This window comes from Giardia intestinalis, chromosome 4, assembly GCF_000002435.2.
Source record: "Giardia intestinalis strain WB C6 chromosome 4, whole genome shotgun sequence".
NCBI classification, from domain to species: domain Eukaryota; phylum Fornicata; order Diplomonadida; family Hexamitidae; genus Giardia; species Giardia duodenalis.
In genome coordinates, this window is record NC_051859.1 from 2,615,391 (window position 1) to 2,640,522 (window position 25,132).

Sequence of the window (25,132 nt, forward strand, 5' to 3'; positions counted from 1 at the left end):
ATGCTTACTGCGCCAACAAAACGCATATATGCATAGATATATGCACAGCCTCACGAGTATTCGCATATTTCAACAAATTTAGCCAATATGTTGCCGACACAAACAAAGCGGTCTGAGACCCAACACAAGGTCAGAGAGCATATTTACAGTGCCAATGTCAGCTCATATTTGCATTTATGGTGGTATACATCTGTGGTGCAGGACTGACGCACCCTCCTGCTCTCGGAGCCGTCAAAATAAAGGGAACGTATGTGAAGGGGGCCTGGCTGAAGAAGGAGGCTGGGGGTGGCGGGTAAGACATGGGCACATACCCGTGCGGAGCGGCGGGGTAGGGGAGATTGATGAACGATTGATTAGGCATGAGAGGAAGCAGGGTAGGGTCAGGAAGAGAGACAATCCCCCCGGGAACATACTCTATGGGGCACGGAGAAAGTTGCGAAGAAATTTGCGAAGAATGCTGTGAGGAATGTTGTGAGGAAAGTTGCGATACCTCCACTGGTGTGTTTGCTTCTGGAGCCTTGGGCTTATCTGCCTTTTTGCGCTGCGCTCTCGGTCTGTACGGTCTTCGTGATGATATCTTAACTCCGCATTCTTCTAATACCGCACGAACACTGTGGGTACGAAGCGCGTTATTGTAAGTCATACGCAACTCCTGGCGTGGATATTTCGCGCTAAAGCGCTTGTGTATCTCTTTATAAAACTCTGCGTCGATAGCTCTTCTATCACGGATACCCCCAATTATAATTGACCTGATTGCTTCTCGGTCTTCGTTTGTCATCTTCACATCCAGGATGTTCCGAGAGTGGGTCTCACGATACCAATGATAGATCCGATTGCGATCTTGGTTGAGGGCGGTTGCTATCTTGCGCCAATTGATAGGAGTTTTAATGGCATAGGCGTACAGCTTCCGTGGAGTGCGGATGAGTGTTTCTACGTCCTCAGAGACACCGCGAGTGACAATAATTTGTGAAGCAAGTTCCCGAAGGATAGACTCTTGCAGTTCCGATGACATACTAGGATAAACCATGGAATTCTGATTCTTTAATGCCTAAAACCTTTGAATTAATATAGTAGAGTAAAACCCGGACTAGAACCTTGTAGGCCGACGTATTGCTGAGCAATATGATTATCAGGCTTCTAAGTGACTCCCAGCAAAAGGCCCCGACCGATGTCTTTTAATCATGCCTACAACTATATGAACCCATCTAGGATTAAAAGAATTGCCTCTTGCCTGTAGCTAAAGTAACCGACTACTTGGAGGTAAGGCCGAGCACCTTATGGTTTGACTGTAGACCGAGTTGGACGATTAAACTAATTGCTAAAAACAACGGTCAAGAAATGCCACCCACTAGTGTTACTAACAGTAGCTACAGCAACACCAAAAATCTTTAGAACCTACATCGTATGCCAAAAATGGCAAAATCCGGGTCCAAAAAGAAAATATCTCAACGCATTTCCAGCGCTAGCGAGTCAGGGCATCCTGTACTGACTACGGAGAGGTCCTATGTAGCTTTATAATCCAGTCGGCGAGTATGTGCAAGCCCGTGATCCGGATGAGACTTTGCATTCATTCAGTAGCAAGACATGCAAACGCTTTTTGTGCTGAAGCCTTGGCGATGCATGTATTTGGAGGTGTCTTAGCTGGAAATACAGCATTATCTACGGCCGCAAAACGTAGTTGTGTCTTCGTTTGCCATGTCCTCTACCTTGCGAGGGCAGGTTTGACCACGACGTCCCGACACAGGTTCTTTAACGTTGAGCACACGTAATCTAACATGCTAATCTAACATGCGTATCCGTCAAATTCCTGCTTGTAGTGATCCTGATCCAACACACAATGAGAATCTAACATGGAATGAATTGGTTGCTGTTAGGCATAAGCAGCAGATGGTCACATTCTTTCACGGTCTGCTCCCCCAGAATCTGACATGCTAAGCGGGGCAGTTGGCGAGTCGTCAGGTGAAGATGAAAATTGCGGGATCTTCTTATGCTGCGCAACGAACCGCTGTCCTCCCTCACGCGGTCTCCTGCATTGGCCTCTAATTGTGATGAGTGCCACCAAAAGGACGTAACGATGGCAGGGATGGATACCGCGATGGGATTGGACAACGATCCTTTAAACGACTCTGAATAAAGCCTGAGCACAAAGCTTGTGAACGCTCAACGTCAACCGGAACAGTTACATACGCAGATTAACGAGAAGAACGAGATTATATATGCGTATGGGTCCAAAGGGACTGCGCCAAATTTATTTAGCTATATTTCGGATGCAAATTTCACACACCTCCAATTTACAAGGGATGGTTTTAATTCTTTTGAAACAGGATTAGAATTACTAGCTGCCAACTTCGCCTACGTGGTCAAATGCTCATGACTTCACAAGAATCTCAGATGGCGACTTTTCTTTGCCACTTCGAGTTTTCAGGAGTTCTAACCCTAATCATAGAAGGATGTCAGCCATTCAAGACATACAAGCTCTTTCAGAGATGATTGGACAGGTGCCAAACGAAGCACTAGATGAGCCTGTTACCACCAATAACACGCTGCTGATGCATGCAATACGTTTTGGATAACCGTTTTGGCCTGAAAACACTTTTTGAGACGTGCCAGAATGGCTGCCTGCGAAAGGGAAATAATCTCTAGTTTCTGTGGGAACGGTGGTCTTACGAATCTTGCGTTGCACTTTAGCAGTTGGAAGAGAAGCAGGTATGGCGAGTAATCAATATACGATTACTCTAAAATCGTCGTGTGGATAGAGCAGGACTTAAGATCCTGAGGGATTCTTCTACCACAAGAGGAGTACGTGTGAAATAGCGTGAGAAAAGCACCCTACTCATGCTATAGGCACGGAAACTACGACATGGTTGTTCCGATGGCCTCAGACTCATGGGTGTTATCAAGGGGGTCAAGATGAAGAATTCTGAAGGAGAAATTTATCCACTCACACCGGTTAAACACGGTAATCTACCCCTGGCAAACCTTTTATTAAAGGGGTTAGAACCTCTACAACCGAAAATTTCCCGAAAAAATGAAAGAGTTGAATTGGTGGCTGCAGTTCTGGCTCTAGTTCTGGTTGCCGCCCCTCGGAAGGCGTCCAGACCGGTGGTAAGGTAGTCAGCTGGTGTCAAGAGCGTCTTCTGTGAGCTTTAATATCTTCTTTATCCTGTTCTCGAACCGGAAAAGGATCGAATCGGTAGAGTACGTCGTCAAGTTGTTTTCAAGGCAATCTAGCTGCTTGTACAGACGACTGAGTTTTTGCTTGAACGCGGGCTTATTGCCGCGAAGCTCCTGGAACTTGTCGGAGAACAGGACTGTCATTATGTACCGTGAAAAGTCATAGAGCCATTGGAAGTTTTTGATATAGACAGCATCTTGCTTCTGCATAGCATCACCTGCCGTGCTGTGCACGTTCTCGTGTATATCTGACTGAATTTGCTGGTAGGGGAACTCCTTTCCGCTCTCCTGGCGAGAAAAGCACGACATAAGGGCCTTCTTGGAGAGGGTGTCTCCACCCATGCCTGCTGCAGCATGCCGGGTCCTAAGAAGCTCCCTGAAGGAATTATTCTTTTTGGTGATTTCCTCGTGCGGCATTCCCTCGTTAGAAAGTTTTTTTGCAGGCCAGTTAATGCTCTTTAGTGGTAGGCTTCGCTTTAGAGGCGGCTCGGAGTACACCCCATCTAATATGCAGGTGTTAACCATTTTTTCGTAGTCTATGATGTGTGCGTTTAGCAGGTTTCCGTGCCCAATGTCCTTCATGAGAAGCATGTTGTAGGCTTGTATGGATCGAATCAGAACAAAATTGGATGCGTTGCGGTAACAGTTATGAATGTCGTCGCCTACGCCATACGATGTGTGCGGTTGGAAGAGGGCACTGTTCCCCTGGAGCTTATCGTTAGCGTCCATCACTGTCAAGAGATTCACCGTACTTCCACCGTTGGTATCATATAGTAAATCATCTATCTTGCACCTGAAGCCTTTGGAGGGCGTGTCTGCTGACTCTTCCTGAAGGTTGTGGGAACCGAACAGCGTAATGTCTCCAACAACACTTAGAAGATTGATGTGAATGTTGTTAATATCGAATAAGTTTCTGAAGCGATCGTGCTTATTGCTGAAAGAGCGCTTGATAACGTTGAGCAGGTGTGTCATGGTCTTGCTGGAGTCGTCCATAAAGCTAGTGCTGGGCATTATGGTAGTCTTACGAGTCCCTCCAGGACCAGATGTCTTGAACTCAGTGATGTAGTTACTCTTAGCGTGATCATCAAATTCAAAGATGACGTGAAGCCAGAAGTCAGACTCAAAGTTGGGACCCTCCTTAGAAACAGTATCGTACAGGGCTTTGATGTTAGGATAAAGACGGAAGATCATGTCCTTGTAAGCAGGGCTAACGACGGCCTCCAGTGGCTTGGAGTCGGCGTCTTGGTGGACCCTGCGGATGGAGAATCCATTTAGCTCCTGAAACTCCACATGCTTATGTGGAATAAAGGAAATGACCGGCTCAAGGAGTGCTGCAGTCTGGAGCTTGGGGTTGAAGCGCATGAGCTTCTCTTGCTGGCTGTAAAGATCATAAAATTCTTCATCACTTAGTATTTTATTTTGCCCGACAAGCTGGGCATAGCTATCATGCTCCTGATCGCCTATCTGAGTAAGGATCTCCTTGATCTTACTCGCCGTATCCATAAGGGCAAGAGGATTTTATTTTTAGAAATGCTAAGGAAGAGATCCACAGCTATGAGCGGATACAAAGAAGCAGACGCTTCATTGAAGGCTGGGATAAAAACAATCTTATTATAGAAATAGATGCATATATTGGCTGACTTGTGAGACAGCTTGGGCTAAGTTACCACTAGTGAATAATAATATCCATTCAAATGTACATATTCTTTGTATGACCCATTCCCTCCTTACTGTCTTCTTTGCCCTCTTGTTGTGAGGGTTGGGGCACGGAGTTGGCAGGTACAAAATTATCTCTAATGAGCACCCAGCTGGAGAAGCTTGCAGACATTATTCTTTCGCTAGTAGGTCAAGCAGGGTTTACAACGGTGGATACAACTGCAGTGCACCGCCTCATCAAATTTGTGCAGGACTTTTGTCTTTCGGCACACAGACCAATTAGGCTGAACTTCTCCGATGTAATCGATCGCTCTCTAACGGTATTTAATGAGGAAAAGGGGATCAGGAACAAGACAGTGGAAGACTTCTTTTACTCCTTCAGCGCGCTTCTCTTTAAGACGCCCCTGGGACGCCTGGCCACTACTCGTCTTTTCGAAACCCTACAGGCTCAGCAAGGGCCAGCGAAGGGCTTTGATTCCTTGGGAGGGTTTCGCATACAGGAACCCCTAGATGTTCTCCAGATAAAACTGACTCCTGACAACCCCAGTGATACCGTCCAAGCAGCCATCATACAGGACCAAAGTTCAGAGTACACCCCATGTGGCTTTCGCAATTGCAATATTCACCCCGTTTTCACATCAACCACCGAAAACTACACACTGACCCCAGAGCACAGCATTTCAAGCGATGAAAACAACGTCACCCACAGGCCTTACACTATTGAGAATCTCTCAGATAGCTCAGATAACGATGATGCCTTGCCAATGATCCAGGCGGGGCCTTTCAAAACCGATCAAAACCCTCCCTGGAATCAGCTTCCGCTGGACCTCATTGAGGAGCCAGCCATATGCTTTCTCTGCGATAGCTTAATGGCACAGTTCTCTAAAAGCGCCCCGCTTCCAACTGTCGCATCACAATTTGACAAGATTGAGCCGTTCCTTATTCCTCCACCGACGGCCTCTCACAGAGCATTCGGTGGATATGGCCCTGCCCTTAACCAGCTCCTGGAAAGAAACTGTCAGTTGGGAACATGACTGGATTGGAGCATGAACTAAATAAAAGTGAATTGATGACCTTCCGGTCACGGCGGAGGTGTGATTGTTATTTTTGTTTGGTCTAAAGTTGCGGTCCCACCGGTCATCGCTAAATTACAGTTGTTAGTTGTAATTGTACCTCCTGGGTCTAACTTTATCTTGTCAGTGCTGGAATCTGTGACTGTGACTTGTTTGGTGAAGTTTGCTGGTACATGCACTGTTACCTTAGTTCCACTGGTGAAGTCTATGACGTCAGCATTATTGCTTTTAACTACTGTGTTGATTGCAAAGGAAGCAGGTGTACCGGGGGGATTGCTTGTTTTGGCAGCATAAACGATGTCGAAGTCGGGATGGGCTCCCAGTGAAAGGTTTGTGCTTACTGCTACTGCAGGTGCAGCCAGGCTCGTGGATATGACCGCTGTATCTATCGTTGCTGTCTTTACATTGCTAATAGTCCCCGTCACTGCTTGCCCAGCAGTTGCCACCGTGAGAAATGTAACAGAGGGTGCTCCAGCTGGACAAAGGTTGATGCTCTTTGTTATGCACAGTTCATCTATTGAATTGGAGGCAACTTGTGTGGTAACTTTGTTCGTTTTGACCTCTGCTTCTGTAATAGTAGTTGTATCCCCTGTGCCCGTTTTAGTTAATTGCAAAGTATTATCTGTAAAGGTGTATGTTCCTGGAGAACCTGATTGTGCAGCTTTGAATACTACGTTCCCTGAATTTGTGACATCTATAGTTTTAGACAAGGCAATATTACCACTTATAGTTACGCCCGTGTCAGTCACCGATAGGACCTCAGCATTTGCTCCATCCTGATAGGCTAACTTCTTTTTAGTGATTACTCCATCTGTTCCAACGACTAAGTTGTAAGGTCCATTTGGTGCTGTACCAACTGCACTAAGTTGCGTCTGCACTACTTGTGTACCGATCGTCGCAGTATCAGCGGTAATGCTCGTAGCTTTCAATGCTCCCGTGGTCAAGGTAGTCGTGGTGAGGTCGTTCAGTCCAGTTATGCTTGGGATGGTGGCAGACCCTGTAACGTCCAATTTTCCAGATACGGATAGATCGGTAAAGGTGGCGCTGGTCGCCGTGAGCTTCCCGTTTATTATCAAGTCCTGGAACGTTGCTTGGACATTGGTCATCTGCATGTCTAGGTCTGCGGTCTTGAGGTAATTGAATTGTCCGTTGCAACTGTATGTCGTCGGGGTCAAACACGCGGCTGGAGGAGCAGTCACAAAAATGCTTGAGAGGCTCTCGACGTTGAGCATGCCCCATAACCTAGACTCCATGGTAACGGAGCTCAGATAGGCATCCTTTAATAGCTCTCCTTTACGAGGATAAAAGGATGGATATCTTGTAGCACGCTCATATACAGATTTAAGCTCTGCGTAGCCATCTAATGTATCGAGGAGAGTGTCTGTTACTGGGCACGACACAATCTTGGTGGCTTGGCAGTGATTTTGAATATCAACTAGAAGACGCTTGTACTCTTCCAACGATAGATGCGTCCACTCGTTTCCGTCTAGATGGCTGCGATTCTGTGTTCCTGAGACAATCCTGCGCACCTCTGCTGTGAAATTGTCTGGTGCCAAACCCTGGAGAGTCTTCACACGGAACGTAGTGGTGACGGCAGATGGACCCAGTACTGACAAGTTGCTAACAACAAGATTTTTCACAGTTAGGGTGCTGCCGATTTGTGCGTACAAACAGATGACTAATATAAAGGTTATCAATAGCAAGATGGCCATAATTACAATGACAGTCCAAAGAAGCAGATGCCGCCCACAACACGTATCGTCGTCCACGCAGCTGCAGCACTCCTCTGCCTCACTTTGCAAGTGCTTACAGTATCCAGATGCACAGCCACCACCACAATCGCAGCCAGAGCACGGACAGCAATAGCACTGTCTATCATGTGTCAGAGGTACGTTCTTTAGAGCTTCAGAGTGCTCTAGAGTATACATGGGAGCAGGTGTGTTCGGTTTGAGGGGCTCTGTATCGGAGTACACTGTCTGCTGTGCAACAGATACAGGGGGGTTGATAGGGGAGACATGCTCTTGACGAGGTGCAGCAGAAGGAATTGCCAGCTGCTTGCGGAGCTCTGGGGCAAATGTCTTTGTATCCATGTAAAAGATGATCCGGCAGGGACCAATTCGTTGGCGAAGCTGGTTACCAGGGACGCCTTCTCTGTATGCAGCAACCTTCTTAGTCTTCAGAAATGTTAGTTCTGATACCTTATCACGTGCTTCGGCGCGCAGCGTGCTTCCCATGAAAGAGTACAGCACATAATCATCATTAGGCCCCCGTTTGTCTTGGGTGTTAATAAACACCGTGTAGCTCTCCATGCGCCTTTCTGCATCTTCCATAGAATCGTCCGTGACCTTACTACTCATGAATGCCGTGTTATAGACACGATAATCTGGAGCTAACTGCTGATGCTGATTGATAGGAAAGGATGAGTAGGACAGGGTAGTACTTACTGATAAAAGAGGGCGCTGGACGACTGTCAAAAGACCTGTAGCCGCGCACACTGGGCATGGGATGGATTGGATGTTGAAATTGAGTACTGCAGTCCCGCTAGTGTCGAATTGGAGGAAGTTGAGCAAAGTATGATGAGATAGCTTCCCACAACCACCACAGCGGAAGCTATGGTCAAACATATTTGTCCTGAGGGTTTCTGGGAGTGAATGCACTAACTTGGAGATGACTCGTTCGTGTTGTTCAGCAGATTCTATCGGAGAAAGATCTAAATGTGAAACTAGGGGAGCCAGAGACAGAAGAACGTCATCTGCAGAAGCGTTATCACACACAGACTGCAGCAGGCTATACCAAATTCTAGCAGCTGGGGTATGATCCCCGGCAACATCTGTCTGAACGAGAAGATGATCGCCGCCGTGAATCTCAATTGTGTTGACGAGAACCCGAAAGAACCCACCCAAAATGCCCTGTTCATCCCCTGTAAGTGTGAATGTGCGTAGGATTCGGGTATTCGCCGCAGTACTTGCTCTGGAATGACTGAACATGACTAAATAAAACGCAAATTCACTAGTTCTACTCTTGACTACCTCTGAAAAGGCCCCTTCAAGTGTGTTTTCGTTACTAGACTCCTCTTCATTGAAGAGGCTTTGGTCGTATTCAACATTCTTAAGAGACAGCCCCATGAAAGATGTTATCCGTGTAAAGGTTGTGAAGCTGTGCAGAATATTAAAGTGAGAGATACCGTACTCCACAATCCTGTCATCAACGTACTGATCTGGAACGCCGTCATTGAGCATACTACTGAGGATGACAGTCCCGTCGCCCTGGCCCGTCACAAATGTTGGAATCTGGTCTAGAAGTTCAGAGTACTCCTGTATTGGTTTGGGGTACACAACGTGTATAGGAGTTTGTCGCCCGTAGGTTAATAAACTGATGTACCGAAAATCCTTTGGATTGGCTGGATAGACAATAGGCTTGACTTGCCGCTGAGCAGAGAAGCTCCAGCACTTATCAAATTTAGGAAATATCAGGGCGTCTAGGGACCCCTTCACCGAAACCTTATCTATTAGCTCTGCTATGGGGCGCTCTGAAACAGATTTGCGAAGGGTCAGATCAGACCACGGATTTGCATAGGGGATTAGGATGATACGGTCTTTTTCTTTGTCCTTTTTCCCTGGTGTGCCGGTCAGATCCAGGTTAGAGATTTCTTCTGTGCTGGGAGCATACTCCATGATTTCCGAGGCTCTATCAGACAAGGACAGGGAAGTACGTCTGCTCGTACGTTTGGAGTTTCCCCGAGACTCCTTGTCTGGTCTCGGCTTGGCAGCAGCTTTTCCGTGAGTATCAGAAGTCGAGTCGGCACTTTTCACTCGCTTTTTATGATTAGCTCTACAATGCTTAGAGTCACTATATGCACTCCCCGTGCTCGACACTATATTGTCAGTTTCCTCTGTAAAGCTGTTCGAGCCGAGCTCTGCACAACTATCAACGTCCATGCTATCTTCTTCCCCAGTAATATGGGTAAAGGAATGGTCTTGCGAGCCCTGATTGTCTGTGTAGCCATCAGTGTTAGGCGATGAACTTGAGGAGTTATAGTTGATAAACTTCTCTACTACAGATGTCCTTGCATCTGTTGATGCACGCCTGGCCTTAACATAGGCCGAGGAGACGCGCTCCTTCACGTAGATGGACGACGGATCCATCTTCTTTACAATCGATGCTATGCTGTCTGGGGTGTCGTTGAGGAGCACACCCTTTGACAGATGTTTCGGTTCGCCTGTCTCTACCTTCTTTATCTTTTTCTCCCGTCGTAGCTTCGGAAGATCTGGGTAGTTCAATATGCACTTTTTTGACTTGACTATTCGTCCGTTGTAGTTGATGTGATGCGGTATATTTTCATACTCTGCTGCTAGCTCATCCATCAACATGGTTATCTCGCTATACCGTCGCAGGTGAGGATACTCAGACCAACGTATAACGCGCCCGCTGGTACCGTGGAATCCACCAGAGGTCTCTTTGTAGAAGGTCAAGAAGTCACTATCTTCTTTTATAGTAACAGTGTTCCCTTTGAAAATAAAATCAGGGTGAGAAAATATGTTCGCTAGCTTTCTGGTCTCATACGATCGAGGAATCACGGATCCATGTTCGTTAGAGTAGGTAACCCATGGAGAGTAGCATTCCCATGAAAAGATTGGGTTTCCTGTGTGCTGATTTTGAACAACGCTGAGCTCATGATCGTTAACCAATTGGAAGGATGAACTGGTAATGGATAGCGAATTCTGTTGGAGTGGACGTACTTTAATTGGCGAAAGCTCTGGCTCTGTCGTATTAGTCCTAGGGTCTGTCTCTTCACTACCGTTTGTCACGTGTGTGTCCAGTACGTCAGTAAAATCATCTGTTTGCCCTGGTAGCCTTTGTAAAGTATTCTCTTCCTTTGGCTGAAGAGAACCCGGCATTGTCAGTGAAGTGTTGTCATAGTGGATCATTATGGAATCAAGCAGTGACCCACAGTTAATATCTAGTTGATAGATGGTAGCATCTTGTTGCAAAGGACAATTTTTATACTGATGCTCTGAACTTACGGCGAGAATGGTAGCTGTTGCGCCCTGTGGCAATGAGGTTGTAGGGACCTCTACAATTGTGGTACGTGGACTCTCCTCCGCTGGCACAACGTCCTCGATTATCTTGGTCAGAGCAGAGGCATACTTGAAGTCATAAAGAGAACTAACAACACCTATTTCCTCTGGCGTTGCGAGTGCTTCCAGCTTCTTGAAAGCACGATTGAACGCATACTCTGGGAACAGGGTTCCACGACGACGCTTTTTTAAATGCAGAACCCCGTTGATTTCTATTTGCACGGCCTTTCTATGACAGCAATTTTGAAGAAGCGTTAGCGACCTCTCCACATCTTTTGTCAAAAGAGACGGGTCCTGCTGAATTTTCTCCAGAATACAGTATGCAAGATTGGGCATTTTCTTCCTGTATGGAGTAAGATTCAAATGTATCTTAAATAGAGGTTGCTTTTCATTGTGCTGTGAGTCTGCAGAGTCCTTCATAAGAGTGGCTAGCTCTGTGCAAGTATCACTAGTAGCGTCGATATTGCTAGTAACGTCACTGCCTGGATCATAATTATTGCTGTCGTTATCACCGCCACTACTAGTACGCGGACAGAGCAGGCGCTTGACGTATATGTTAGTGCTGATGAACTTACTGCTGCAGGGGCTGCCCCCCGGACGTCCTGCCATAGAGATGATGGAGCCCGACGCGCCTTGTATCCCTCGCCCACAAGACATAGGTATAGGAAGCCGGAGACAATAGCCTGTTAGAAATCCTGCCATAGAATAACCACCCACTCCGTCAAATGGGACACTGATTGCTGCAAACCGTGAAATATCGTCATTCCAGTCGGGGTACGTCTGCATGTATGCCTGAACTACCAACCCTCCGAGTGAATGCGCAATTACCGTCAATCTCTGGCCACCGTTGCGACACCGCATGGCCTTGATACATTTTCGTAGATCCTCCTGAAGTTTGGGGTGTCCGATCTCCTGTCGCCAGTCATAGGAAAATGCGTCTATAGTGACGCCCTCCTCATAACCGCAATACTTCTTGAACCATTGCAGTAATGTTTCATAATAGTACCCTATTCGCCGCTTACGCAGCATGCGCTCGAACCCTTTGAGTGTGAGTAAACGACGGGCCCCCTCGAGCCCCGGGTAAGGCGTAACATCGACATACTTCGCAACATGTGATTCTACCCACAAAGTTTCTAAATCTGGGGCACACCACAAGTCGTTGGCCACCTTCGTGGCTATCATCATCCGCGGAATAATCTGAGAATTAACCCATGCATCTTCTGCGTGAGCTGATATGCGTGATTTGGCACGCATTTTACTTCCGACTGTTCCATGAATGAGTAATACCGGCGGCGGCTTTGTTACCATGTATTAAACTTTTTATCAACGATATCCATGTACTACATTTTCAACTTCATATGAAATCCAAAGATAGATATAAGCAAACTAGTAGGTAGCATACCTCATTCTTAAGGCAGTGTTCATAACATCATATAAAGACAGGACACTACGCTAGACATTAATCTATGGGATTATTGCTTAGTTCATCGCGAAAATGAACATAATCTAGGCATCAATTCCTCTTGTGGCCAGCTCAATCTTGCATATATTTAAGCAGGAAGCATGATTTGAGGGCTGATTTGCTTTTCAGTTAAGTCTCTTTGATTTTCGGAGCTAGTGAAATGCTCTACCTTCTGCTTTTGCTCCCTTCTAGCTTTCTACTAAACACTTTCCCAAACACCCCGTGCCTCAGCAGTGTCCGTATAGTGGTTCGTGAAGAGGATCTGTGTTTTGAGGTCTCCCATGCATCTTCCCCAGAATGCCCTCTCAATGGACTGGACACTGCCACCGCTAAGCTTCGAGTGATGCCATACAATGAATCCAAGAGTGCATATGTAATAAATCTCGGAACTGTCCCCATGAGCGTCAGCAAGTTCTGTCACCCGGGGCGGCACTACGATGTCCTCGAATCGAAGCTTCTGTTTTCTTTAGACAATGAAGAATGGCTTGTGTGCAAGAAAAAATCCCTCAAGATCCTCAAGACCATCTTCAGGGAGGGAACCGGCCAACAAGTCGATGAAACCATGTCAGGTAAAGTCCGTCGAAGCATATGGTACGAGCCTATCGATGGCTCAGCTCCCCAGGCAGTACTGATGCAGATGGAAGATGATGATTGGAGCTACTACGACTTCAAATTCAGTCCGGTACCTGGCATTCATGACGCTATCCTGACGATGCGAGTGGGTGAAGGGGCAGTATTCTACATTCCGTACCAAGAGGCGTTCGGGGAGCATGGCTCAGACACAATACCCCCTAGAGCCCAGGTGATCATGCGATTCGAGATCTTCGAGGCATTTCCCAGCACAGAGGAGGAGATCATATATGAACAGCCCCGTAATGACGAGGATGACGATTAGTAAATTTACATTAGCGGAATAGCTGTGAAAGGTGCTCATGCAGTGTACCGAGAGATGCTGAACAAGGCTAGGACAGGGGGCTGATATAATTATTTAAATCATAATATAGCAATCTTCGCAGATTGACAATTGGATTCAATTTTAAAGGAAATCTGAATTTCTATTTAATTTCCTAAGGTCAGAGAAGGACTGACTCTTGGTTTCCCGAGAACCACCCTCTACATTTATACTCTGTTTGCCTGAGGCCTGTAGCTTCTCTATGCATTTCTGAATATCTGCCCGCGAACCCGTAACTGACCGGGGCTTCTGGATTCTTATCTTCTCCAGCTTGACATCCGTTATAGGCTTGAACAAGCCGGTTCCATAAAAAATACTAACACGCTCAGAAGTACTATCATGAAGAGAGGAACGTATATCATCGTCCATCAAATCACTAATATAGCACCGTTGCAGCAAGTCTGGAGCAGATAAAATTCTCCGTGTGACTAAGGGAGCCTGTAAGGATCTGTTTTCACAAAGGGATAGTCTACAACGTGGTGGGGACGCCTTTGCTAGAGGTGCACTCCTTATTGGAGTAGAGAAAATTGGAGATAAAGTTGTAGTGTTGATACTTATTGCACAGGCTTCGGGATCTAATGCAACTGTCAAGTGTGGGTCGGCTGCCCACGCTCCGTGGCCATCAAAGGCATCTATGGACGCTAATGAGCTAACCGTGTGGACGCTACCCTCTGTCCATGCAATTCGATCAGAGGCGCTGTCTGTGGGTCGATATCGCATTGGGGTAGGCTTCATGTTAAAGCGCCGAGTGGCCCGGTATGGTACTCTATGGTCAGATCTGCCCGTAACCTCAACTGCCCAATCCGGTGGCTTGAGTAACTGGTCACGATCACCCAAACAAGAGCTCTGGTCGGTTATTACACAGGTGGTACTCTTATGTGTCTGCTCTGGGCATCCAGCTGATTCCTTGCCAGCAATGTGTTTTGAGGCAGTCAAGTAGCTGTCAGAAAGTGAATGATTCTTACACTCCTTATCTTTAGACATTTCCTTCTTGTAAGGTGAGGTAGCCAGATCAACATTGGGCGCCATGCTGCTTGCTCTTGTGTCTGTGGAAACGTCAAGGTCAACGACAGGATCAATCTTGACAACAGCCCCTTTACTGCCTCCTCCAGGTCCATGCTTGTGCCTCAGAAGCTCCTTGACAGATAGAGGCGTTGGAGCAATGCACGTGGTAACAGATTCACTATCTATTACAGGAGTGGGGTTAATCTGGGGAACCGCTAGTGACGATGCATTGCAGTAGAAGGTCTGAAGTGAGGATGGGTTAGTTGCGTTGCGGTGTGATTCGGTCCTAATGCTTGCAGATGCAGTGTGGGTACCAATATTAGGGTTGGTGTGTTCTAAGAATTGAGAGTCAATACTGGCAACAGAAACGCCTTTGCTTAAGGTGCTGGAGGGCAATCTCTTGGGGGACTTTAGCTGTCCACTGCCTCTGTTACTTTCACTTTCTGGTCCTGTTGATTGGCAGAGAGAGCTGAGCTTAGACGCCCGTACACTCTTCTTTTCCTTCTTCTTTAGAAGCTGTTTGCTCTCGGACACACTGATGTTGGGAGGTACTGAATCTGTCACGGAACTTAGCTTTAATGCAGTGGAAGACTTATTTGGCTCTAATATTCCAGACTCTATGGGTTGCAATGAGGCATCAAGTGTGTGAGGAACGCGTACAAGGGTTTTAAACGCGGGTGATAGGCATATATCATCTTCTGTTGATCTGCTCTGGTCTGACGGGGTCTCTCCTCTTTGCAAAGGTGCCAGATCATCTACTTTCATAGGAGGAGACATCTCTCGATGCTCGAGTACGTGGCTTACAGATGGTGTTGTTGCTTCTGGATACTGGGAAACGAGCTCTGTAGATACGGTATTGAGCAGGAAGACATCCGGCCCCAACTCTGATACCATGTCTTCCTCTGTGTTGAAGTCAGCTGTGTTATCTATTTTCCTTTCATTACTCCCTAAATCTATAGTGCCAGGCTGGTCATTTTCTGCTTGAATAGACTCTATTACTTGCTTGAGAGTCATCGGAGACTTCTGGGGCGGTGATATATGTAACTTGGTAGGCTTCTCCTTTTCACCTTCCGGTTCCCAAAAGTGGTTCTTCTTCGTCGCCGAATGAATAGCCATACGAGAGCGTATCGCCCGATCCATTGTAGCCCCCGGAAATGCTTGCTTGCTAAGGTGCTGAGGAGATCCAAACTGGGTGACTACTACAGGGGTGATTGCTGTTCCTTGGAGTGATGGCAATTGAAGACTGACCTTCACAGGATGCCTTTGCGCTGCTACATGCGCTGCTGCTGCAGTTCCTGCAGCTGTATGACTAGAAACGTGTCCGCTGCGTAAATGCTCACGAACAATCTCGGATTGAGGGATCTGGTAATCTCCAGGAGAGGTCTGCAGACCCGGATGTGAGGTGCCTGCCGGAGTAATACGAATTGATGCTGGAACTCGTTGTGAGAGAGCATTCCCATGTGACCGTGACACTGTTTGCGGAAGTAAGCGAGTTGCGTCGATAGTGTTAACAGTCTTGGTGGTATTCCCTCGCATGATACCCTGTCGGTCTAATGAACGTGCTGCGGCATATGAGTTGGTAGTGTGTTCACCTGATTCTAAAACCGACAGGGTGGTGATGTAAGAGCTGCTGTCTCCTTTGGTAGAATCAAATGTACTTGAAAGTGGATTGATAAGTGATACTCCGTGCTTAGAGCGAAAATGAGGCGCACTTCCGTACGCCTTCGTGTATCCCTGTGTAGTTCCAGATGCATACGGCGTTTTCACTGCACTCACAGGGCCTGCCTTCTTCCCTTGCATCTCAGCAATGGACAGAAGTAAGTGTGATTCCCCGGACGCAGATCTCCCAGGGTCCTGGTTGGTTGACGCAACTATAGCGTCATCCAGAGCAGCAAACCTGAATGGCATTACTCTAAACGAGCTGCCGCGAAAATCCGGTGCTTTTTTCAAGCGATGATTTACTCATTTCAGGTCAGCGAAAAACGCCTGCCGCCTAGCTTTCACCTTGTTACGGTCAAACGTATTGTTCTGTATTGTTGTTTTCAGCGAGGGCTCGGGAGCTGAAGCCTTAACCTTGTTAAAGAATTGCGCCATCTCGCTGTCTGTTGTGGACGATTCATCCTTTGGAAGTTCATCATCTCTTAGGGGTGCCTCTAGCACACCCTTTAACGGTATTGGGCCACCGTCTGAAGAATCCGAGCAATCTGGGTTTTGGGGAATTCCATCTCGTATTGGTGTAGTGGAATCATTGCGATCATCGGAGGTGTCTGTAGACGGAGCTCGGACGTACTTGTGACGAGATTCCTCGTCGAGAAGATCTATCTCTTCCGAATCTGAGCATTGCTCATCCTCACTAATTGGACCCGGGTCTTCTTGCTTCTCAACCAAATCGTACACCCACTTGGCATCCATCATGTAGAAAACATCACTGAAGTGCTCTGCAATAGTCAGCAGGCTCTTATCTTCCGATAGCTCCATAACAGATACTGCTCCTTTGAACTCGCTACAAAATACCCCATAGTGTATGGGTGGGTACAAACCAACAAGATGCACCACCCCGTCACTAGCCCCCAACAAGTAGTAGTTCCGGTACAACCGTATGACACTCTCTATGCTCTCCGATGTCGTCCTCAACTTATTCACTGGGAGACCGATGTCTAGCACCGAGAACAACAGGACACTGCCTTCAGATGTACCGCAATAGATATAGCGCTCGTTTGGGTCCATTATCATGCATGTCAAGCTAAATTCCTCGGGGGATGAGTTGTCCTTCAACCGAAAGACGGGATACTGCTGCTTTCTGCTCATTTTTCGAACCAATGATGAACGGTCATTGTGATCACCGTTCAGGATGTCGATGTCCTGACTAGGGTCTTGGTCTGCACCTCTTTTAGACTTGCTATTGTTCTTACCCTTCCCGATCTCATAACAGTACAGCGTGCCGTCAGCTGACGACGCATATAGCTTGGACTGAAACTCTGACCATGCAAAGCCAGTAATGTAGTCCCCCGCGTCGCCCAACGACTGTAGTATCTTCAGGTCGGAGTAGTTGTTGCACACATTAATAATATGCACATAGCCCTCATCATCGCCGGCAGCGAGGTACAGATGCTCCAGATAGACGAAGACCTCGAGGCAGGAGATGGGATGCTTACAAAGCCTCTTCTTCATTAGAATAACCTCAAAGGTGCATGCGGAAATGGGATCATCGCGTCCTCTGAAATCGGTTGCAGTGGTAGCAGTGGCAACAAGCTTCTCTGCACACTCTTCTATGTCGCTGGTCCCTACTATTTGAGTGATACTGATGCCTCCTCCGCTGTCAGTGGAGATCAGCGTCACATCATCCAGCCATTTCAGAGCCCGTATGGCGTCATTATTAGCCTTACAGGATAAGAGAAGCTGTGTTCCTGGAAAGTACTTGTTATAGTAGTCAAATTCATCTTCGTCGAACGAAATGCTCGACGAAATCTCCTCACCTGGGACGATCTGCCGTATGAAAATACTTCCAAACGCTGTTCCGTAGGCAAAGATCTGAGAATTAGAGGAGTAGACCATGGCGGTTATGGTTCCCTCTACCTGTTGTGCCAATAGTTTCTCAGCCATGTCAGGCTACTTATGTGTTATGCGGTGTTGTGCGTGATTAACAACAGTAAGCAATTGGAAATTAAAATTGAATTTAGCATTACATTGCATTTTGCAATAAAATTAGAAATCGAAGGCCGCTCAACCGTCGAGAACGATAAGGAGCACGCCGGTGAAGCCAGTACTTTCGCCAAAAACTCGACGGGAGAAGTAATGTGTTTATTTTTGTCAGACTATTTTTTGATAGCACAATCAGTGGCTAAGTAGTCACAGGAAAAAAAATGCCAAAGATTAATGAACTCGAGTGGAACACCGCCCTAGCATTCGCCAACGTTGACGTAGACCAAGTTGCAAAGGCCGATGCCAACAACATCTTTAAGCTCACTCAGGAGATTGAGGCACTCGTCAAAGAGGACAACGCGAGCTTGGCCAAATTCAAGATCAAGGAGGTTGGGAACCTGAAGGACCGCACGGCCGTCCTAAATATGGTGAAGATGTATCTCTCTACAGTCAAGCAGGGGCTTTCGTCCATCAAAAAGTTCACCGAGAAGGAGCTTAACGAGCAGCTCATCGTCGCCATGCAGTCAATCATCCTTGCGTCCAGATCTCTTCCTTGCGAGAAGCTTCACCCAGTAGTCAAGCTGTTCGGGTCCATCTATGGCAAAAAGTTCATTGACCAGGCCCTCAGACTACCCTCGTCCGATCAGGCTGGCGGAAAGGATGCAAACCCCAAAGATCCTCTAACAAAGGCTGATGACCAGCTCCGGTTCCTTCTCTTCCAGAACGAGCTGACGTCGGAGAGGGTCGATTTGGAGTACAACAAGATACGGATGCGTGTTATGAAAATCCCGCGACAGCAGGTGCCTGCTCCCGTCCCAGTGGCCTCCGGACCATCCGGGGCAGGGCCTATCGATTCTCTGATGCCCAGCAGCGGCGGCGGCGATGCCTTCAATGGCAATGGTGGCGATGCCGGCAATATGGATTCTGACGGAGGTATGCCATCCCTTCTCCCCATCCCTGTATCCAATGACGACTACAATGAAACGTGTTTCCCTCCTGTTAATAATAACGTGGACGATCCGTTTCCCACAAGGGATATCTGTCAGATAGACAACAAATCAGATGCATTCAGTGCTGGGCCTGCTAACCCAGACCCCTCTCCAGATGACAAGCCCCTAACAATGGACTCCTCCATCCAGGACATGCTCAGAAAGCTGAACAACTACTGATCTCTTCGTTTTATTAGGTAAATTGATTGATTTTTTTGGCCCAAAATTCAAAAATTCAAAAATTTGGAAATTCAAAAATTCAAAAATTCAAAAATTTGGAAATTCAAAAATTTGGAAATTTGGAAATTTGGAAATTCAAAAATTTGGAAATTTGGAAATTTGAGCCAGATAAAAAAACAAGCCTCATGGACAACAAGAGCATCTGCTCCAAGTTCAACAACAGGTTCATAGTGAACGACAATCCGGGAGGCGATGATTCACAGATAATTTTGAGCTCGGAGAAGGTCAACGTTTTGGACCTCTTCCAGGGAGACTACGTGCGGCTTAAGGGGCGCTTTGGGAAAACCACCCACGCTATGGTCCAGTCGAGGGAGGATGTTGACAAGATAGTGGTTCTGATGAACAAAACCATGCGTGCCAATCTGGGGGTCAATCTCGGCGATATCGTCATCCTGTACCCTGCCCAAAACCTTCCTTATCACAAGCGCATCAAGGTGATACCCTTCGAGCAGGATCTCGAGGGGCTCAATATTGCAGGATATACTGTGAAGCAGGGCGAGGACGGCAAGCCTGCCCCGGCGCCCTTCCCCGGTCCCACGTACGACCTGTTTGACATTTGCATTGCGCCATACTTCAAGGACAAGTGCCGCCCCGTTACTGAGGGTAATACGTTTAAAGTCATGACGACTAGCTTGCCCGTAAACCGCGAGATAGAGTTTAAGGTGGTTCTTACAGACCCCTCTCCAGCGTGCATCGTCATGGATGGGGGCGAGATCTTCTATGAGGGCGAGCCCATAGATAGAGATGAGCACGAGCGCGAGAATACAAAGGTAGGCTACTCAGACCTTGGAGGCCTCGGGAAGGAGCTGGGAATGATCAGGGAACAAATTGAGCTTCCTCTACGCCACCCAGAGCTCTTCAAGTACCTCGGTGTCAAGCCTCCTCGGGGAATTCTTCTCACGGGTCCCCCAGGCTGCGGTAAGACCACTATCGGAAAGGCCATCGCAAACGAGGCTGGGGCGTACTTCTTTTTACTAAACGGTGCTGAGATCATGTCATCCATGGCTGGCGAGTCCGAGAAGAACCTGCGCAAGGCGTTCGACATTTGCGAGCAGGAAGCCGAGAAGTCTGCAAAGGAAAATGATGGTGTGGGGTGCGCTATTCTGTTCATTGACGAAATTGACTGTATTGCCGGAAACCGTGCCGAGAGCAAGGGCGAGGTTGAGAAGCGTGTCGTTTCCCAGTTGTTGACCCTCATGGATGGGATCAAGCCCCGCTCCAACGTCATCGTCCTCGCTGCCACGAACAGACCTAATGTCATTGACCCCGCTCTGCGCAGGTTTGGAAGGTTTGACAGAGAGATACAGATAAATGTTCCCGACGAGAACGGGCGTCTGGAGATCCTCTCCATCCACACCCGCAAGCTAAAGCTCCATCCGGACGGCGTGGATATTGTCCGCATTGCGAATGAGACAAACGGGTACGTCGGTGCTGACTTGGCCCAGATATGCACGGAAGCTGCGATGATGTGCGTCCGTGAATCTATGGAGATGGTGCTAGATATGGAGAGTGAGGAGAAGCTGACCGATGAGCAGCTCAATAAGATCTTCATCACTGATAGCCACTTTACGGCTGCAATTTCGAAGGTCACACCGAGTACGCTTCGCGAGACCGTTATTGAGATGCCCACAGTCACCTGGGATGACATTGGCGGTCTTGAGCACACAAAGAGAGAGCTCATCGAGCTTATTCAATATCCCATCCGCTATAAGGAGAAGTATCAACAGATGGGCATCGAGCCTTCCCGTGGTGCTCTTCTGTGGGGTCCTCCTGGTACAGGAAAGTCCCTTCTTGCAAAAGCAATTGCCAATGAGTGTGGCTGCAATTATATAAGCATTAAGGGTCCGGAGCTCTTGTCGAAGTGGGTCGGCGAGTCAGAGCAGAACATTAGGAATATCTTCGACAAGGCCAGGCAGGCTGCCCCGTGCGTCCTCTTCTTCGATGAGATTGAGTCCATTACCCAACATCGTGGAACGTCTGCTAGCGGAGGCGGAGAGGTCACTGATCGGATGCTCAACCAAATCCTCACGGAGCTCGACGGTGTTGGTGTGCGTAAGGACGTCTTTATAATCGGAGCCACAAATAGGCCAGATACGATTGACTCCGCTCTTATGCGTCCCGGCCGTCTTGACACGCTTATCTACATCCCGCTACCAGATTATCCGTCGAGAGTTGCCGTCCTCAAGGCACACCTCCGAAAGTCAAAGGTTAACGAAAAGGAGGTTTCTCTTGAGCAGATAGCGCAGGTCACGGACGGATACTCCGGTGCAGATCTGGCAGAGATATGCAGCCGCGCCTGCAAGTATTCCATCCGTGAGAATGTCGAGGGCTTTTCAAGGGCCATGTCGGCCTTTGAATCTATGAAGAAGTCGTGGCTCGATAGCCACGGCGGCGTTCTGACACCGGAAAAGGAGAAGGAGTTTGCTGAGCACGAAGAGAAGATCTCTGAGCGCTTCTCTGACACGAGCATTTCTGGACGCCACTTCGAACAAGCGATCAGAGAGAGCAGGAAGAGCATCTCTGAGGAGGAGATGAGACGCTTCGAGGTCTTTAAGCAGAGCTACAGTGGGGGAATTGGCGACGGCCTCGGGTCGATGGGCAACGCAGGCCGCAGAAACGCAAACCCCGCCATCGCGAACTTCTCGTTCAAGGTAGATGGTCAGACAGGAGCTCGCCAACAACCCCAGGGCGCTGTCCGATCAAAGGCTGGGGCAGGAAACGAGGCAGATATGTTTTAAAGACGTATCCAAGGCCAGTAAATAGGTGTTGGTTTTCTACAGGCCTGCAACGGCAACCAAAAATATGCTTTTGCTCGGTTTACTCTCCGCGTCCTACCTTTTTATATTCTACAAGCCTGCTTCCTTCGTTGCCGATGAAACTGCGTTTGCAGATCTACAGAGGATCGGCCAGCAAAGCTGCTTAAACAGCGCTAGTCCATCCCCCATGCCACAGGGGTTCCAAACCCGGTATGAGAAGGATATCACCGCTGAAGCAGCCAAGTGCCAAAACACATGTCAAGTAAGTGGCGGAGCTCCTTGGACTCAGTATAATAATATAAATAACCCCGATCACCTATTATATAATGTTATGTGCATCTATCTAATGGCCCTAGCCTATAAATGCCCTCAGTCCACGCACAACTCAGCAGATAGCTATAGGAGCGCGATAGAATACGCAGTAAAGTATCTAGCAGACCACGGACTTCAGACAACATATTTAACTCAAGATACCAATACAACTAGGACTCTAATTCTTGCTGTGGAGGTCCCCACTTATATCTCTAAATTTCTTCCATTACTTGTGGAAGCGTCATCCTCTCCATCACAGTCATCTGATATGCAAACTCACTTGCTGAAGATAACAGAAAACATATTTTCATACGTCCCACAATTCACTGATTTGGCAAGCTGTTCAGCCAGGTCAAATGTGTGGAGTGACCCGGCCAAGTGCCCATACTCAGGTGTTCAGCTGGAAGCGTTTCTAAATAGTATATTCCTTACTCTAAACAAGTTTATCCAAGATAAAGTCAACACCCTAGGAAATGCGGAGTCCCTGGCGGCATACTTTCGACAAATGCCTACAAACTACTCCCAAACCAGCAATTATTACGTCGATGGCTACCGACTGGACTCGTCCATAGATCTGTACTACTCCATGCCAATGCAGGGCAGCACAGCATTTGACATTATCTTAGAGACTCTGCGTGCTGTGGAATACTTTGGGTCTGAGGAGAACGAGTGCGGCTCACGAATATTGGCGACGCTTTACTCTTTCTTCAATCACTCCATTCTTCCATACATGCAGCAATGCAGGCTCTCCGATGCCATTGCCGGTGCACTGGTGGTCGACGGAGTTCTTGATGGGCATGCTCGCCACGAGATCGCCATAGCGTTGTTTGCTCACATGCACGTACTAGCTGTTTCTAAGGGGTACATACCCAATTCATTGCCTGAAAATGTAACTGCTCTACTGAATGCGTTCTCGTACCAGGCCAATCAGTGTTTTTCAGCATCTTCTGCAAAGCTTCCCGCTAAATTTGCATATGGATGTCATTGTGCACTTAGTTTACTTGGGATCAATGCCGTCGCACATTATCATGCAGACGACTTGAAATCAAAGCGGACAGGGGTCCTCTGGCAGCCGTATGCTGACACTATTTCGATAGTGACCAAGGATCTCGACATCGTGTACGCGATGAGCTCTTACAAAACAGCATACTACAATTGTATTAACAACACAAATCGTCGTGGGTGGTATCAGAGGGCAGGACACCAATACGTTTATCCAAAAGAGCATCCTAACAAGTACATTAATTATTATCCCTCAATGGAGACCTTTGCATATCAGGGCGTTGTTGCAGCCAGGGCGCAACTTAAGGATTGTCAGTACCAAAATAACAAGGCAAGTGATAAGCGTGGGTCTACCAACGCCGGATTGGTTACCGTTGATACTGATGCAGCAATCGTCTACGAGCACATCCATCCTGATACCCGCAATGCATACTTAAAGCTCTTCTACCTTGAGGAGGCGGCAAACGCGGACGTGAAGAACACTTTCAGCAACAATGTCGCCATTCATACTCTTCTACTCTCCAATATGACTGCAGCTAATCCGTCTACCCAAATACATGATAACATACTCGCAATCCCTCTTGGCAGCACAAAGGCTGTCGTTAGTGTGTTCTCTCTCGCAGGACAAAGAGTAGACACAGCCCCTGGAGACGATTGGACAAACACGGACAGCGTGAAGTATGCATACGTCAAACTATCGTTTCCAGCCGATCAAGGGGCAGCTGACCAAAGCCCCACGCCCTCGCGTGGCCCAGAGGCCACATCCTATGTCACAGGGGTGTGCTTCCATGCCTTCAGTGGGCCAGTAAAGGGACGCATCAAAGAGCTATCAGGGAGCTATGCTGAGCAAGGAGGTGTCTTACCACCAGATTCTTCATCAAGTAATGTAAGGCAATACTTTTTGCAACTTCGGATGCGAGTTATGCCGGGCACGGAGTCCTCAAGTAAGTTAGCAATCTACACGTACTTTCCACGGCTCAGCTCCAGTGTTACAGAGACCGAGTTCAACAAGCTGTGTTCACAGTACAATGGCTCAGTATTCATCAATGGGCAACCAAATCCATCAAGCTACACATATCAGCAGATCGAGAACGTGCACTTTATCGTTGGAAAGTCCATTGCAAAGAGATATGTGGAGTTTCACGCCATGGCTTTCCTGAAGCCATCAGAGAGCGTGTTTTACCGAAATGCCACACTTCAGGCGAAGAGTACCGGATTCGTTGCCTTCAAAGCACGCGAGCGCACGCTGCAAATGTCGCTGGTGGACGTTACCCAGGACAGGCGAGCCGTGAACATGACCCTCTTTAATCTGTCTATTTACGACTTCCTGGAGACCAGCTGTAATCCCAAGAATGCCGATGATCAGATACAGCTCTCTGTTCCAGGAATCAACGCCGTATTCTGCTCATGCAAGATGACCTTCAAGCTTACCTCATCCGAAGAGCATGCGTTATTCATGCATAAGGTGACAATTGCCTCTGTGACCGTAACGATTTTAATAGCTATTGCGGTCATCATTACCATAGTTGTTATTTTGATCATGAAGAAGCGGTTAAAAGGCGGAGAGAAACGTCTACGAAAGGTCCGTGAGAGGAAACAGATAACTGACGCTCAGATACGCTCAGATGCGGTAATAAAGAAGATGGCCAGGCACAGAGGAGAGAAGGAGCCACAGGACAAAACGTATCTGGACAACAATTTCCAGGATTCGTTCAGCGCTGATAAGATAGCTGACCTGGCAGAGACAATGTTTAGTAGAGGTGGCTTGGGAGAGAGCTACCTTTGAATGCG

At 47.6% G+C, this 25,132-nt stretch overlaps 10 protein-coding genes across 10 annotated transcripts; 5 read left to right on the forward strand and 5 right to left on the reverse strand.

The window, feature by feature from the left end:
* Nucleotides 1–157: 157 nt before the first annotated feature.
* On the reverse strand, nucleotides 158–1,027 carry GL50803_0011149 (uncharacterized protein; the record flags this gene model as incomplete). The annotated part of the gene is made up of 1 exon (XM_001704648.1): nucleotides 158–1,027. One exon carries the CDS (start codon nucleotides 1,025–1,027, stop codon nucleotides 158–160), a length of 870 nt encoding a protein of 289 aa, XP_001704700.1.
* Nucleotides 1,028–3,114: 2,087 nt separating this feature from the next.
* GL50803_0015353 (uncharacterized protein) lies at nucleotides 3,115–4,677 on the reverse strand (the record flags this gene model as incomplete). The annotated part of the gene is made up of 1 exon (XM_001704643.1): nucleotides 3,115–4,677. The coding sequence occupies one exon, from the start codon at nucleotides 4,675–4,677 to the stop codon at nucleotides 3,115–3,117; it is 1,563 nt and encodes a 520-aa protein (XP_001704695.1).
* A 293-nt stretch (nucleotides 4,678–4,970) lies between these two features.
* On the forward strand, nucleotides 4,971–5,864 carry GL50803_0011139 (uncharacterized protein; the record flags this gene model as incomplete). The annotated part of the gene is made up of 1 exon (XM_038045646.1): nucleotides 4,971–5,864. One exon carries the CDS (start codon nucleotides 4,971–4,973, stop codon nucleotides 5,862–5,864), a length of 894 nt encoding a protein of 297 aa, XP_037902112.1.
* A 47-nt stretch (nucleotides 5,865–5,911) lies between these two features.
* Nucleotides 5,912–12,289, reverse strand: GL50803_0024603 (putative Lecithin-cholesterol acyl transferase; the record flags this gene model as incomplete). The annotated part of the gene is made up of 1 exon (XM_001704641.1): nucleotides 5,912–12,289. The coding sequence occupies one exon, from the start codon at nucleotides 12,287–12,289 to the stop codon at nucleotides 5,912–5,914; it is 6,378 nt and encodes a 2,125-aa protein (XP_001704693.1).
* Nucleotides 12,290–12,603: 314 nt separating this feature from the next.
* GL50803_0042780 (FKBP-type peptidyl-prolyl cis-trans isomerase) lies at nucleotides 12,604–13,338 on the forward strand (the record flags this gene model as incomplete). The annotated part of the gene is made up of 1 exon (XM_001704640.1): nucleotides 12,604–13,338. One exon carries the CDS (start codon nucleotides 12,604–12,606, stop codon nucleotides 13,336–13,338), a length of 735 nt encoding a protein of 244 aa, XP_001704692.1.
* A 141-nt stretch (nucleotides 13,339–13,479) lies between these two features.
* Nucleotides 13,480–16,308, reverse strand: GL50803_0029424 (uncharacterized protein; the record flags this gene model as incomplete). The annotated part of the gene is made up of 1 exon (XM_038046034.1): nucleotides 13,480–16,308. The coding sequence occupies one exon, from the start codon at nucleotides 16,306–16,308 to the stop codon at nucleotides 13,480–13,482; it is 2,829 nt and encodes a 942-aa protein (XP_037902113.1).
* Nucleotides 16,309–16,362: 54 nt separating this feature from the next.
* On the reverse strand, nucleotides 16,363–18,003 carry GL50803_0011131 (WD40 repeat protein; the record flags this gene model as incomplete). Its single annotated transcript, XM_001704637.1, has 1 exon — nucleotides 16,363–18,003. One exon carries the CDS (start codon nucleotides 18,001–18,003, stop codon nucleotides 16,363–16,365), a length of 1,641 nt encoding a protein of 546 aa, XP_001704689.1.
* Nucleotides 18,004–18,263: 260 nt separating this feature from the next.
* GL50803_0011129 (uncharacterized protein) lies at nucleotides 18,264–19,211 on the forward strand (the record flags this gene model as incomplete). The annotated part of the gene is made up of 1 exon (XM_001704636.1): nucleotides 18,264–19,211. One exon carries the CDS (start codon nucleotides 18,264–18,266, stop codon nucleotides 19,209–19,211), a length of 948 nt encoding a protein of 315 aa, XP_001704688.1.
* Nucleotides 19,212–19,396: 185 nt separating this feature from the next.
* On the forward strand, nucleotides 19,397–22,009 carry GL50803_0016867 (AAA family ATPase; the record flags this gene model as incomplete). The annotated part of the gene is made up of 1 exon (XM_001704635.1): nucleotides 19,397–22,009. The coding sequence occupies one exon, from the start codon at nucleotides 19,397–19,399 to the stop codon at nucleotides 22,007–22,009; it is 2,613 nt and encodes an 870-aa protein (XP_001704687.1).
* A 64-nt stretch (nucleotides 22,010–22,073) lies between these two features.
* On the forward strand, nucleotides 22,074–25,127 carry GL50803_0015347 (putative Glycosaminoglycan polysaccharide lyase; the record flags this gene model as incomplete). The annotated part of the gene is made up of 1 exon (XM_001704634.1): nucleotides 22,074–25,127. The coding sequence occupies one exon, from the start codon at nucleotides 22,074–22,076 to the stop codon at nucleotides 25,125–25,127; it is 3,054 nt and encodes a 1,017-aa protein (XP_001704686.1).
* Nucleotides 25,128–25,132: the final 5 nt, after the last annotated feature.